The sequence below is a fragment of the Belonocnema kinseyi genome, chromosome 2, assembly GCF_010883055.1.
Source record: "Belonocnema kinseyi isolate 2016_QV_RU_SX_M_011 chromosome 2, B_treatae_v1, whole genome shotgun sequence".
In the NCBI taxonomy this organism is placed as follows: domain Eukaryota; kingdom Metazoa; phylum Arthropoda; class Insecta; order Hymenoptera; family Cynipidae; genus Belonocnema; species Belonocnema kinseyi.
Genome location: NC_046658.1, coordinates 65429196 through 65445648, shown reverse-complemented (window position 1 = coordinate 65445648; position 16453 = coordinate 65429196). Strand labels below are relative to the sequence as shown.

Sequence of the window (16453 nt, the reverse complement as noted above, 5' to 3'; positions counted from 1 at the left end):
AATTTTAACTTAAAATAACTTAATTTTAAAATTCAAAATATTAAGGTGGCCTTCGAAATGAGAGGACTATTCGATAGTTTCGTGTTTACTTACATTAAAACTACATTTGTGAAATTTATGAATGGATTATAATGAGACTCATCGTGTACCGATCGGGTTTCCCAATCGGGTGTCCCGACCTGGCCCCGATCTGGGCGCGTGTTTCATGCACGGCCTGGCTCCGACGAGGATTCCCGATCAGGACCCGACCAGGACTGATCTGGTCCCGACCGGGGCCAGACCGAGATTTCTGCACGGGCTCGTGACTTCGCTGCTACAACTTTTTAAGAAAAGGAATTTCTAAAGTTTTATAACTATAATGCATTTACTCATTTATTTATTATAATTTTTGTATTGTTTAATTTAATAATTATTTAATTTATTTATTGTTTAATACTAATTTTTTAAATAATTTATTTATTGTTTAATACTAATTTTTTTAATAATTTATTTTTCTTATATGAAACTATACTTTCCTGATATGATCAAAATATTCTAGCTGGCCTGCTTCAAGGGGAATATTAAAGGCCTTATAACGCATCCGCATGTCGACAATGCAATTGCACTGAAATTATGCGAAACTCGATCGTATACAGAATACCGTTTTAGATATGGCACAATATATACGCAAAAATTATTTATATATTTTTTCTTCAAATTTTGTAAGAGTGATACATCTATTTAATTATATGTAATAGAATTACATTTAACTGCAAGTAAGAATGCACTTTTCTCAAAATAATTAATTAAGCTTACACTTCCTTCGTCTATCTATTTGTCTATTAATCATTTCTCGCACACTGTGCGTTATAATATCCTTTTATACTTTCATTAAATTAGTATTCATTTGGAACGTGTACCTTTTCACATAATATTTTTACAGTACTCAATAATATACTTTGCAATAATCTAATCATACTAGGTACACACAACTCATAATATATTGCACATTTACATTTTTGTACATAAACTCTAAACTTGAGAACATTCAACTTTCAACAGAAACTTCATCAAATGAGACCACAATTTACTTATAATTCACTAGTAACTTATTAGGTACACTTATAACTTATTATATAGTAAAAACGTTTAAAAATTAAACTTTAAATCTACACAGCACAAAAGAGTAGTACACTCAATGCACATATCACAATAACACAAAAAAGAAAATCGGAATTAGTTGGCAAAATGTATAGACATGTATGTGTAACATATACCAATTACCAAACAGAGAACAGGTGGTTTATGAGTTTAATACACAACAAGTTAATCTTTTTGTTTTAAAATGTTAAAAGAATAAATACTTAATTTGATATAATTATCACTTAAGAAAAATATTTATGTATCCTTTGCAAGATAATTCCAATTTTCAATCTTTAAAGTATCATTTATATATTATATATACTGCATTTTGAACATATTTTATCATTTTTTTCACGTTTAATGGAAGTTATCAACATTTTCATTGATAAGAGACAGTAGGGGTGACTAGAGCTGATTTTCGTAATGTAGGACATTCGGACTTGAAAAAGACAACAAAAGAGAACACATGGAGCTTGAGAAAGAGGAAAAATTAGGACTGAGATTTTAGTCCTACGTTGCCCCCCTGAATTAAATATTTCAACCTTATTTTTTGAAATATGCAATAAAGAGCTTTTCCGCTTTTTTATTTTACAACGCGATAAGGAATAACCAAGAGTTAAAATAAAATGGATGAATTGAAAAATAAGATTAAAAAGCGAAATATAATACCAATCTCCACATATTATAATTGCAAATTGATATTCTATTATTTTGTGTCACTTTGAATTTTGTAACTTATAATTTCCAGAAAGTACATATTAAATCCATGCCATTTAACTTTACTGTTTATCCACTATCATCAAATTATTGAACCTATTAGCTTGGACTAACGCAATTTTTATAGCATGCTGAACGCTTGTGTACAAAATACACGAATTTAAATTTGTATACATTAAAGGTACACGCATTTTTTAAGCGGGTTTTTAATGAAATAGATATTTATTGTGAAGTAATCAGCTTGAAATATTTTTGAGCCCTGAAAATGTTAAAACCATACGTAAGTCATTTTATCTAAAGAAATGGATTATCATGTTTTGTTCGCTTAATCCTCAATTCGCCCATTGCTCTACAGCACAGAATTCGGTTCATCACATACAGAGATAGAAGTAATGATCATAAAAACATAGAATCCTGCAATTCGTACCGAATTTTTGGTACATATAGTCCCGTCATTCGTATCGAAATTCCGGTAAACCTATCCACGGCTTTGATCAAACCAAATGCAAGAGCATCGTCTAATTACTTACAAGTCGAGAAGGAGAAATTGTTATAGGTGTTATTTCTGGAATTGGTCTAATGCGGTCGATAGATTGTAATCCAGAAGTTTGCTGCTTAATTAACATATGCCGAAGAGATTGTGCTTCGTCTCTTAAATTTACAATTTGTGCTCGAAGAATTGCGTTCTCGTGTTCAAGCATTGTCGCTCTTAAAGCAATCTGTAAAAAAAATTATTCCAGGTTTTAATCAAAGTTAATCAAAATACATTTTTTCTTTTCATTGTGATCCCATTTAATAGAGTATGAAAATATTATCTAAATTTGATTAAATATTAGGGAGGTCAAACTTGTTCGTTTTACGGAAAAAGAAATTTCGTACTTTCTTATTTTCTAATCGGTCAACATGTTAATGCTGACCGATTAGAAAATAAAAATTCATGTTAAAAAAGTTTATTCTTTAAATTTTCTTATAACATATTTTTGATATGATACATTAAAATTTGCGAAGTATTTAAAAACTACTTTTCAATTAGTTAAGCAATTATTATCTGTTTGAACAATATTCTCTCGCCTATAAATCGTGAAAAATTGTTATTTTACGGGATTAATGACACAGTTTATGAATTTTAAGAATAATAATTCTTGGTTAACATTATGGTAATTATTTAAACAATTTTTGTTTGCTTAGTCACCTTTCAAATGTTCAAAGAATAATTTCTAACTAATAAATTTTTATTTTAACTCCCTTATTCTCCTCGTATTTGTGCCCGGAAAACGCCGCAAAAATTTTCAAATAGCTTCCAAGTACTTTTTAACTAATTGTTATTTATTAACAAAATCATTATTTGTTCTTGTTCATAACGGTAACTTATTTTTTAGTATTTTCTTATTTTAGAACATATACCGTATTTTTTCAGCCACAATCATTGTTTGAAAATATTTTTTCAATTACGTTATTGATATTTATTTTTCTAGTTCGATTTAATTGATAAAAGAAAACAATTTCCAAATATCTTAAACAAAAAAATATTCCTTTTACCGTTCTTTAAATGTGTCATTTATCCCAGAAAATAATACATATTTATGATTTACAGAGGAGATATTGTATGAATAAATTGTCATTGGAATCGTATTAAGAAATGTATTATTTATCCCAAAAAACCACTTTTAACTTCAAATCACAAACAGTTAATAAAAAGTACTTTAAAATTTTTTTTCGAGAAACGTGGTTTCCCACTTAAAACCCCATGCTAATTGAAAAAAAATATGGATTTTTTTCTCCGAAAAACGAAAAAATTAATCGAAGGGGAGTGGGGGGGGGGGTCCCGATTACCAAAAATTGTAAGTCGTATTTTTGGACCACCCTAGTTTCTGGTATATAATATACAATATTATGTATATTATTAAAATACGTTTAATTGAGAATAATGTGCTACAATACAAATTTTAAAAAAATTGCAATATAAACACAGTAACAAATAAAACAAGTAAAATACAATATTTAAATCTTTTGGAACTAATGTTTAAATTAAGTTGAAAAATAAATTTTTCATAATAATTGTGATGGGATGGTATTATACTATTTTGTATTTATCTTACGTGATCTTCACGAATTTTTCGAGCATCCCGCGACTTTTTGGCTGCTTGATTGTTGCGTTTTCGCCTCTCAAAATATTTATCATCTTTTTGTTCATCAGGAATAGGTTTCTTCTCACTTCTGGGCCTTCTTTGATGAAGATTTGTTATCCCCGAGCTAATCAAATGCCGACTCATCAACGCACCTAAGAAATTTAAGTAAAAAAATAATGTGATTAATTCTTCTAAAAAGAAATTATTAATAAAATTTCGAATGAGGCCTTTTATTTTTTTTATAAAAATGAATAAACATTTAAAATGGAATATTAATCAAATATAAAATTACTAAGTAAGAATTTTAGCTGGTGAGTTTAAAATTAAAATTATACTATTATTAAAATTTGATCTAAGAGTGAAGGAAATTTCTACAAAAAATGCCCCGGGTGAGGATCGAACTCACGACCTTAAGATTATGAGACTTACGCGCTGCCTACTGCGCTACCGAGGCTGTTGACACTATTTTGGCTAAGGGTCTTACTCGCGTTAATTATTTTTGTTAATGCTATAATCAGAGAGAAGCTGATATAATCTAATTTTCGAAACAGATTAAGTTTGTTATTTATCAATTATAAAATATAGATCACCTTTTCTTATTAAGAATTAACATCTTTAAATTAATTTTCAAGTATTTGTATTCAAAATTAAAATTTTTGATTTTCAAGAAAAATAATCTGTAATAAAAAAAACTGTTATTACTCAAGGATTGTTAAAAATAAAATATAGAGTCAAAACAGTTCTACAACATTTTTTGTGAAATTATAAATATTAACTCTTCAAAGGTTTATATAATTCTGTAATGTAAAAGGTTATTAAAAGATAATATTACTGAACTTAAAAAAAAGTATTTTCTTGGTAGGAGTGCTTTTTCAAAAAATAATTTTTATTCATATTTTTGTAATATCTTGATTTTAAATATGATAGTCTTCTTTTTACTTAAAAGCTAAGTAAAAAAATATTATGAAATTTTGTTCAAAAATGAGAACTGTATAACCTACAGAGGTTTTTGTATATTAAAAAAAAAACTTTTATCACCGAAAAAATGTTGAAACAATTTTCTAATTACCGGCTCATCTTAAGTTACAATCAAATAATGCTGACATGATTTAAAAATGAAGAAAAAATCAATTATAAAAATAAAAGTTTAAAATTTTGAAAAAAAAGTTGTATCAGGAAATTTTTGTCTATTGAAAAGTACTTTCATGACAAAATAAAGCAGTATCCAATAAATATTATTTAACTTCAAGGATCTTTCGATTAAAGTTGGTTGAGACTCACCGTATTCGCTTAAACTAACTTCTAATGATATTTTTCTTTTAATATATCTTGTTATAAATCTCTAAAGGATTTCCGATATTCAGAAATAGTATAATTTCAATCCCTAAATATTATATTTTATTACAAAACATATTTGTTCTATGTTCACTGAATTTTTGCGAACTTAAATGTAGATAGAACCATTTTACATATATTATCTATCAGGACCAAAAAATTATTTTTTGATTTAGTCTTTGATTTGAGACTTGGAATTTACGATACTTTTTCTATAAATAAATCAAAGGCTTAGAAAAATTTAAAAAAAAAATCAGTGGAAAAAGAAAAAATGATACAAAAATTTTGTGAACTGAATTATGGTTTAATCATGTATTTGATTATTATTTATGCCAACATTGATATCTTGATATGTATGTAAACATTAAAATGTCTTTACATTTTTTCAAGAGAGAAAATATGTTGAAAATTAAAATTAACAAAAAAAAAAAAATAATTACCTGCACTACTGGAATTTGAAAATGTTTGCGGTATAACTGGTTGTATTAAAGGTGGCATCGATGCAAGAAGAGGAGGTTGTAAAAGACTCGTCGGAAGTGAAAAAGCTGCCGATATTGAAGTCGGCGGCAAAGGCGAAGGATCTCCTTCTCTGGTTATGCTATTTTGCAACACTTCCGTTTCTCTGATGCCATAATCGATTGGATGGTATGGGTCATATCTACATAATTCTGAAATCATACAAATTTATCATACAAATAGTTACCTAGATCCAAAAATTCTTCTGAATACTTATATTTTTATACATTAGGTGCCTCTTTTTAGTATGAAAATTTTGGCGGGCATAGCAAAAAATATTTCAAATTAAATAATAAAAGAAATTTGAAATAAAATACAATACATACAAGTGAAGGAAGTTTTACAGACGAAAAAATATTCTTGGAATAAGAGAATCTACTTTTTCATATTTCATAAAAAAGAAATAAAATGTGAAAATTATATAGAACCATTTTCGTTCCTTCACTGCAATTCTTTAACCCTGACTTTTTTTTAAACTTGCATAAAATGCAAGACCTTGACACCTTTGCATAGGGGAGACCGGGTCGGAACGGGACACCGGATTCGGACCTTACACCCGATTTTCTCATAAGTTATATGGTTTTTAAAAATGTTCTTTTTAGGAATAGGTAGAAGAACTGATACACCAATTCTCAAACAAGAAAGAAATTATAAATATTAAACAATACAAGAATACTGTAATATTGAAATCGTAGGGAGTGCATTATTTTATTTTGAGGTAATTTTAAATGGAATTTTTTGAAGATAAATGTTGAATATTTAGATATAAATAAAAAGTACAAATTGCTGACTGCTACTTACAGGTGATGCGTTTAAAGTGTAGCAGTCAACAGGCGTTATACCTTTTATATTTTTTAAAACTTTTTACCGTTGCAAAAAAAACTATTGCGATTATTCCGTGACCTTCTATGGGGAATTTTCACGTAGAATCCGAATTTCAACAATTTAAAAGTTGATTTTGCTGTTTTTTCGAGTTTTTTAAAAAGGAACCGAATGGGGTCTTTACGGGTACTTTGTAAAGGCTCCATTCGGTTCCTTCGGTCCGCCAGGGTTTTTATCTTAAATTGGTATTTTGAACCATAAATAATTAGATTCAAGTACAATGATTTTTGTTTAAAATAATAAAATTTGTACGTCTGAACAATTTAGGATTTAAAATTTTTAAAATCGGAAATTGATATTTTTATTACAAATTCATTAGATTTCAAAGAATAAGATCCACAATTTTTTAAGTATTTTAGGTTATGTTGGCATTTGACATCGAAAACTGGTATTTTCAAAGCAATATCATTATAATTTGAACAACTTTTGAAATCTTTTGGAAACTTTAGGTTACGTTAATGTTTTTCAACGGAAATCGGTGTATTCAATTAAATTTCAAAGAAAATGATCGATTTTTGTACAATTTTTGGTTATATATTAGGTATATTGTTGGCTATAGGTTTTGTTTAAGGTTTCATCTTTTTGGTTCAAAATTTAACTATTTGGTTGAAAATTGAACTACTTTATTAAAACCTCATTTTTTGAAATGATTCATCATTTTAGTTGACAATTCATCCATTTTGTTGAAAATTGAACTTTTTTGTTTAAAATTCATCTTTTTGGTATAAAATTTATCTTTTTAATTGAGAATTTAACTGTCTGGTTAAAAATGCATGTATTTGGTTGAAAATAGAAACGAGAAATCAGTACTTTTAATAAAAAACATCTTTTACTTTATTTTTTTTTGTTTGAAAGTACTTTTTCATAGAGCATCTATTGAAACTTCGAGTTTTGATACCTGTAGAGCGGGTTGAAACAAGGTGCTTGCATCCCTAGGGTTGAAACATTTTTTTCAGCTCTAGAGTAGACACGTAGATAGGTAGGGTCTACAGGTACCTCAACTCGAATGTCCAATAGATTTGCTATGAAAAATATTATGCATTACTAGGAATGTAACACAACGATCGCAACTCGTGTGAATTCAGCCCTCGCTTCGCTCAGGCAGCAAACTTCAAACTCGTTGCGATCGCTGTGTTTTATCCCTTGTAATGCAACATAGTATTGTAAACAAAACATCATCATAAGTGAAGATAACAGTTTTCATAATTTAAAAAAATATATCGTCTTTGCTCTTGTTTTCTATAATTTCAGATAATAGATATTATCAAATACGGAAATTTTCTATTATAATTAGTCTTTTATTTTAATTTAAAAATTGCATGGGACAGAAAAAAATTGCGCGTCTATAGCATGCATGTATTTTTTCTAGTGTTCCTGAAAATTGTAAAAAAATATTGAACACTTGAACATTAAACTTTTATTTTAAAATTTTTCAACATTAAACTAAATCAGTAACCCCTCGATTTTATGTCTATGCATTTGCATAAAGTTAATTTCAGCACAAAAGATAAAACAAGTCAGAAGTCAGGACAGGGGTTAGATATTATGTGTTGAAGTAAGGATTTCGGCTAATAAATCTTGAACCTTATCAAGTGACGATGTAATTAGAATCGTGTATATTTCCTCGTTATCACCCATGCCTTTACTGCCTGAAAAAAGAGCGAAAACAAGAAAAAAAGATTGGCGAGCCATATAAGTTTAAGCATGAAGTATAGTTATAAAGGTGTGGGAAAGCATCCCCTGTTCGTGGGAACTTAACAGCAGTGCCTAAAGAATGCTGGCTGCATCGTAAAAAAGTTTAAACTTTTTACTAGAATGTCAGTTACGATTTTAAGAAGCAAAGCCACCCTGCCGCGTAAATAACTGCTCTAGAAATAGCTAATTTGCGCTAGGAAAACGATCACGCTAATTTCTGCAAACACTGCAGTTTACTCAACACACGAACCAGAAGTTCTCTCTTCTTGTTATTAGCATTACGTTCTCGTTTCTTTACTTCCGTTTAGCCACTAATTTCCTTCTTCGCGACTCACCCTTATGCTAGACAATTACATTCGTAGTAATTTGAGGTCTCTTGCACGGAAGTTTATCCTAAGCGATCGGAACTCGAGACCTCATTTAGTTACGCTTAACGATGCTCCTATTCATGCAGGTGTTTCTTATTTATTGAGGGTAAAAACAGGGGTGAATTAGGAAAAATACTCAGCTAATTTGCTGTAACTTTCTAGATTTTTATCGCGTTTCTTTTATTGATATTTTTCTTACTGTTTCTTAAATTTATAAACTTACCGTTTCAAGTAGAGCGGTCAGCATTTTGTATCGTATAAATTATAGAACTGAAAAATATTAATTGCAGTAAAGAAGTCTGAATTTAATAAAATAATAATTCGTTTGCAGCCTGAGTCGAAATTCAGTTCTTATTTTAAATTGGTAACTCCTACCTTAGTACGCGCTAGGAGCAATGCAATTAGGAACTTACTTTGACGCCAAAAATGTCAGAAATCGGCCGTTTTTCCACGTTTAGCGTCAAAACAAGCGCCCGTATTTAAACTACATTAGACCTTCTTTTGAGCATCCAAGTACTACATGTAGTAAGTACTCTTGTAGCATCAAAGCAGGTTCTCGATAATCTCACACCGATATAGATGAATAAAAAAAATAATTTGTTAATTTATCAGCGAAAATAAAATAAAAATATCTGTGATATTAATAATATGAAAACTCGTAATTATTTCATAGATATATTGTTCATAATATATTTTTTTAAATCTATAAAACTAACGCATAGTATATGGAAAAATCCGCAAGTACCGAGGATCGACTCCGAGTTCACACGCACGCACTGAGTTTATTTACCAAACGCCAAACGCACTAACCGATTCCGCTAACTGAGCACGTTAGGATGTTTGCGATGTTTGGCATTGTTCTCACATTAAAAATAATTCCTCTAATGTATGTACTCTCAGAAACATCATGGAATCCGGTTAAACACAATAGCTGCACACCTGATAACACTGACACACGTACACGTTGTGTCGTTCATTTACGTCTATAAATTCTATAGCGAAAATAATCGACAAGAAAAGTTCACTAAATTGTTTAAACAATTACATGAATCGCTTTAATTTATAGTCACTTCATATTTGCTATATAACTCATGGCGGTCAAAATATGCAAACATTTTAAGCAAATTTCCAGAAAAATATTATTTAAACAAATATAGATTTTTCAAACAATTTTCAAATAAATAATTGAGTTTTAATTATACACTAACAAAAAGTAGTATTTTCCCCATATTATTATAATAAAAAACTTCAGAGGGTCTGTGCTATGTGTTAATATAAACCGATATAAAGGACATTATTTTATTGGAGGACCTCATTAACCTGGGGGCGGGGGAGATCTTCCCAGACGGAAAAATTATATATAGTTTATATATAGTGTGAAGTTTTATATATAATATTCATTTGTTGTATACAAAAAATGTATAAAACAAATGAATATTATATATAATACTTCGCACTATGTATAAATTATATATAATATTTCCGCCTAGGTTAACATCATTATTATTATTGAAATTATAATAATTAGTAATTAGAACAATGAAGTTACATTTATTATATGTATTTTTTTACAATAATAATTATAACTAGACTAAATCATTTAGTGTCTATTAGCTCGACGTATTTCCGACGGTAGAAGCAAGTTTACGCCACAGCGAAGCATTTTTTTCTGCGCAACTCTCGTCTCGCGCGAGTAAGCAAGTTGGACGAGTTTGAAATGTTTTTCACTAAAATAACAAGAACTTTCAAGTCCTTCAATAGCCGTGATCGTCTAGTGGTTAGGACCCTACGTTGTGGCCGTAGTAACCCAGGTTCGAATCCTGGTCACGGCAATGTACTTGTTACATTGTCACGGTGGAGGTTTTTTTTTTTTTTTTAGAAATATATGTTAATTGTACAATTTTTATATATTTTATGAATATTTTTTAGTATACTCTTTGAGATTTTTTTTTATTTACAATTTAGACTCAAGCTTTTAAAACCTAGCCTAACATGAGACGTACAAGAAACTATAATATTTGTAAAAGATGGCGTCATATTACAGAACAGCTGATTTTGGTAGATAAAGAGTTTGTTCCATTTAAGTAGACTAATTGCCTCTGGGCGTTAAAAAGATATTTATGACCATGAGTTTGAGATAAGAATAACTTCTGATTAGCTGAAGAATGTTTATTTTGATTATTAAGGGCATATATTGCCGACTAAGACTTTAGTTTATGACTTACATACTTTAAAGTCTCTCGATAGTAGATACCACATTACACTTTTGTGTTGCGAGATATTAAAAATTAGAAAATTCATTATTGAAATAGTTTAGAAAAATAATGTAAAACAATTAAGATAATAAAAATTACTTAGATACTAGCGAAGAATCAAGAGAATGTGAACAAAGCTGGGAGCATCTGTCCTGGCAGTAGAAAAAACCATTCGAACCAGACACGTCGCACAGTGATAAAAATATGAATGTTATTTTGATTTACTCTGGATAATTGATTATAATCAACCACGGCTCACATTTTCTACACTGACTTTGAAGAGTTTGAAAGATTGACATAAATTAACAATTATGGTTTTACTAAACAATTTATCAATTTTGTTGTATTTCTGAGGGTTGGATTTTTCTATTAACAAAAATGGACTACATTTTTCTGCAAGGGTCTTTTTAAACCTGAAGCTTTCTCAACAGTGAATAACTTTTTGTTAACAAAAAATTTTCTAATCGCTAATTTCTTGAAGTAAAATCAATTTTTCTTCAAGTCTTCTTAGTGTTCGCTTAAGAGTAATAATTATTCAATGAAATTCATCAGAAGTTAAGATTTTTTATTGCTGTGAACAATTTTATAACAAAAAATGCAGCTTTATCTTTTCCATGTACAGAAAGAAGCATTTTTCCACTTATAACTATCCGAAAACAAGTTTACAGTATTATTTTGAGAAGGAAATGAGTTAATAAGTTACAATTGCGATTGTCATAAATAATGCAACAAATAAAAAATCAGCTAGAATAATAACGATAAGAAAGTTTCTTAATTCAAATAGTTCATAAAGAAGAATCTGCCCGCTGCGCGGGTCAAATTTTACATGAAACTAATAACTACTAATTATGATGAGAATGTAAAAATATTTAAATTGTTGTGCGATAGCTAGAATAAAAAAATGCTTTGTGCTAGGTGAAAATGATGAAGGTGCGCTTTTGATGAAATTCTTGATTCGATCGATCAGATGGAAAATCATTAAAATTGGTTGTTTTTTTTGCAGATAAATGTGTCTTCTTACACGTAATGCCTTTTTAGGGACCCTTTCAAGGTTAAAATTTGAATTATTACGGTTTAAAGTCGTTTAGAAAAACATGGGATCTTATGAAGAGGCCTTTAGCGGGCTCCAAAAATGGTTAATTTTGGCTTTAAAACACGTTTAATATTGTTAGGAAAACTTTTTTTCTGACAGAATATATCATGCAAAATTTGAATTACTACTCATTTATACTTGCTTCCAGGGTATTTGAGCTTAATTTGAGCAAAATGTAGCCTAGAATCAAAAATATAGTTAGAATCGTGTCAAATCAATATTTAATTTACATATTATTATTATTTGAAAAAAACATTTTATTTATATAGATCAGCATACCAATTTATTACCTAATTTAGTTATTGATATCCTGGCCAAATCTTGTATTTAATTTCAAATTTCAGTAAAAAAAAATGGAAATAGCTTTGACTAGCTTTCCCAGTAGCCGGACTACTTTAATTGCTAATAAATTTGGTTGATTCATTATCTCAATTAAGCGAATAACAATATTGTATTTGAAGAAAAATCTTGAAGACGGTTGCAAGCAGTTTTGAGTAGAAGAACTGTCTAACTTTGTTACTAAATATGAATTAAAAAATTGTTAACCTAGAAATTGAAGTAAAGGGTATAAGGAATATTATCAAAATAAATTATTTTTATTTAATACGTGATCAGTTTTTATGCATGTTTGAAGTAATTTTTTAAATATATTAATTATATTATATACATACACACACATATATATTTATATAAACTTTAAATTAGTTTATATAATTTTTTTTCCATCACATGGTGAAAAGTGAAAAGTTAAAAAAAATTTCTATTTGTTAAAACTTTTTTTTCTCTACAAATCGTGACAAATTATTATTTTCTTGAGAAGTTAATGAATGTTAGGAGTGATATTTTTTTCTAAAACACAGTTTACATTTATTTAAACAACTAATATTATGAAAAAATTATAGTTTTCTTGAATCCCTGACGCTATGTCTCTTATCAATCAATATTTTCTTTAACAATGAAATTGATTAAAAAAAATAACTATCCGTGACTTGATTAAGAAAATAATCATTGTATAAAAAATTAGGGTATAAGTTCTGAGATAAGAAGATACTGAAGAATAAACCACATAGTGTAAAAGATGCGAAAAAAGTAGAATTTTCTCCATCTTTTCTATGAAAAGAAATAGGAGGCTGAAAAAAAAAAATTACCCGACCGCGTGGGCCTGGTGGGGTTTTGTGCGGGTCAGGTCAGGTTTGCTGGTCCACCCGCAGACGCGCAATCAACCCAACAAATCGCATTGAGTCCGCCAAACCGCATTTAACTTGCCAACCCACATTTAACTCGCGAACTCACATTTTGAAAAATTTCCAAAATTTCTAAATTAAAAAAAATGTTGATAAATTTCCAAAATTTGTCAAAAAGTTTCAAAACTTTCCGAAAAGTTTCAAATTGTTAATAAATTTGTTAATTTTTAAAATTTTAGTTTGATCAATCTTACGTTTAAGAAGCTTTTAAAGTTTTCAAGTTGATTGAGAATTTATTACGGTGGTCTGCGCGAAAATTTGTTAAAATTTGATAAATTAACAAAAATAAAAAAATTTCCCGAAAAGTTTCAATTTTTTTATAAGTTTCTTAATCTTTTTACTTTTAGTGTGATCAATCTTATATTACGGAGCTTTGCAGGTTTTTAAGTTGATTGTGAATTTATTGCAGGAGTATGCGGACTAACCTGACAACTTCCAAACTCGACCCGATCCGCATCGTTTTTGCACACCCCTAAAAAGAAGCAAGTGATTACTATTTGTTCAAATAATTGCAAATGATATGAAAAAAATATATCACTGTTAAAATTAATAACTTAGTCACTAATTCCACAAAATAGTAACTTTTCATCATTTTCAGAGGAAAAGAATTGTTTAAATGAATGAAAATCGGTTACACAATTAAAAAATGTGTTTAAAAGAAACCACTAAAAAGATAATAGAAAAATGCATTACTCTCAAAATTGTTTAAATGATTACGAAATTTGTTAAACAAGAAATATTACTTTGTTAAAAATTTGTTTAAATAATTAAAAATTAGTTATACACAAACATTGAAACTTTTTAATTATTGAATAAAAATAATATTTGGGGTATTTTTCGGACACAATACACATTGATCCGGGGAGGGGTCAAAATTAGAAGTTATCGACTGGAAATTATTACATGAACATTTCTTAAGAGGTGACTAAGCTTTAAGTAATAGAAATTCAATAGCAGGTACTTCTTTTTTCTATTTGCTCCAAAATGGAGTTTGTTCCTATTTATATTCCAATGTTAATTTGAAAAGCCCGGGGGTACGGGTTAATGTTGACCAATGTGTAATGTATGCATATAATGTATGCATATAAATCATCTCGCTTTCTTTTAAATGTTTTGAGACTTTTTGGGACTTCGCTGACTGTCAATATCAACAATTTTATTTAAAGAGAAAGGAACTCTTACCTTTCTGCTTTACCGAGGATAGTAATTTAGCTCTGAAACCGTGGTCAGGATATTATACTATACTTCATACTAACAGAATCCGTTTGTTAAAAGTAAGATTGCGCTACCAATCTCTTTTCAGTGAGAAGAAAAGTTTCGTTTCGCGTGATTGAGCAAGTTGATCGAGATTCAGCTGGATTTTCGTAAAAGAAAGGTCACTTTCAAGTCCTCCAATAGCCGTGATCGTCTAGTGGTTAGGACCCTACGTTGTGGCCGTAGTAACCCAGGTTCGAATCCTGGTCACGGCAATGTACTTGTTACATTGTCATGGTGGAGGCATATTTTTTGTGACTTTTAACAATTTTTAAAATTTGATGAGTTTTTACCTATTCTAGTCTCGAAACTTATTTTAGTTCAAATAACGAATTGGTCACGACATTTATTCATAATAGTAGTTAATTTTCTAATTCTCTGTATAAGGAAAAGTTTGATTTTTTAGTCAAAGTTCTAACTGAGGAATTCAGAAATTTCCAGTTTTAATATATATTTTTTCAAAAATGTTAACCCTTATAAAAGTAGGTACAAATACTTTTACTCAATATCTTCTAAAAATGATATTTATTGAATATGTTTAAATTGTGGTTTCCATTTGACGAACTCGGATTCTTGTTTTTTTTTTTTTAACAGAAATTTCTTGTCAACCACATAGCGATTTCGTGAAAAATGTAGAACATTGAAACAAAGAAATTATTTAAAAAATGGTATAAAATCATTTAAGAAGGAAGCAAGATAGGAACAATCTACTCTCTAAATTAAAAAATACCTTTAAAAAGAGTTTTTTCAATATTTTTTCCCCCAACAATGTGTTATCATCCAAACACTTTTTCATCAAGTTTAATTCGTAAAAGAATAAATATAAAGTCAGGTATTCAATAAATTGTATTGAAGAAAAATTCATACCCGTGGGTGGTGCGAGAAGACTATAATTCCGTAGAAAGTGAAGAGCAGAAAATGTCCCAGAAATGGCATCTTCTGGTCGAAGGGCCCTTGTATGGGCCTGAGAGCTCATTTTCTACAAACTCTTCAAATTTTCACTTGTTATACACTTATTAATCACTTATTCCATCAGAGTATTTTTTCAAAATTCTTTCGAAAACAAAGAAACAATGTTAAAGTCAGTTAACCGTATTTCTCCAAATTAACACAAATCATCATTTGAAAAGTGGCAATTTCACGCACGATTATAATTTTCTGATCAACAGAGAGATTTCAGAACTAGTTCGAAAAAGCGACCTTTTGCGAAACCTTTTTGTGAAAGTATGATTGTTTTCTTCCGTTCCTTGTTGCGATACAGGGGTCGGTACGTGACGTACCATAAAGTGAATATGAGATCACGTGCGTTAATATTACATGTCATACCATCGTGGATTTCCTATTCGTTGAGAAGGTGGTTGTGTCCGCCCCGAAGGCATGCGCGTAACCCCACAACCCTTAGCGAACCGCCCCTAGAATGTTGGTAGTGACCAACCCCAAACTCGAGTGGACAATGGGAAACTGAATTGACTGACCAATCGTAGTTACCAACCCTTAGATAATTTAGCCTTACTCGTTGCTTACATGTATCACAGTCAGGCCATAATCTACGACATAATCGACTTCGAAGTTATTAGCTTTCATCGCAGCCAGCCTTGTCTGATCGTCACCGAACAAAAATATATATATTATAACAAGAATATATACACTCTTTGCGATCGTATTTCTAGATTTTATGAGCAAAAATACTAGGAAATAATCGATTCTACGCCCTTAGCTGAACTAGATATATTTATAATACATTGAGAAAAAGATACAAAGTATCTTCAAATTGATTTTTAAGCTCTAATTGTGTCAATATAATTACGAGCTATTTCGATAACAAATTATTTTATAATTATAA

The 16453-nt window shown here is 29.4% G+C and overlaps 1 protein-coding gene and 3 non-coding genes across 4 annotated transcripts; 2 read left to right on the top strand and 2 right to left on the bottom strand.

Annotated features, from left to right (window-relative positions):
* Positions 1-2164: 2164 nt before the first annotated feature.
* LOC117182696 (cell death specification protein 2) lies at positions 2165-15586 on the bottom strand. Its single transcript, XM_033375801.1, has 5 exons — positions 15478-15586; positions 5744-5971; positions 3939-4120; positions 2370-2558; positions 2165-2188 (listed from the first exon to the last, which is right to left on the bottom strand). Exons 1-5 carry the CDS (start codon positions 15584-15586, stop codon positions 2165-2167), a joined length of 732 nt encoding a protein of 243 aa, XP_033231692.1.
* Positions 4350-4422, bottom strand: Trnam-cau. Its single transcript has one exon. It is a non-coding gene; the product is annotated as a tRNA-Met (tRNA).
* On the top strand, positions 10525-10596 carry Trnah-gug. Its single transcript has one exon. It is a non-coding gene; the product is annotated as a tRNA-His (tRNA).
* Positions 14754-14825, top strand: Trnah-gug. Its single transcript has one exon. It is a non-coding gene; the product is annotated as a tRNA-His (tRNA).
* Positions 15587-16453: the final 867 nt, after the last annotated feature.

Bases quoted from the DNA above. Each gene is read 5' to 3' on its own strand.
- LOC117182696 (XM_033375801.1), bottom strand. From the start codon at position 15,586: ATGAGCTCTCAGGCCCATACAAGGGCCCTTCGACCAGAAGATGCCATT. The intron at 2,559-3,938 runs GTAAGATAAATA...TTTTTTTTACAG, and splicing joins GAAAAATTCGTGAAGATCAC to ATTGCTTTAAGAGCGACAAT. The intron at 2,189-2,369 runs GTAAGTAATTAG...TCTGTGCTGTAG, and splicing joins CAATTTCTCCTTCTCGACTT to AGCAATGGGCGAATTGAGGA.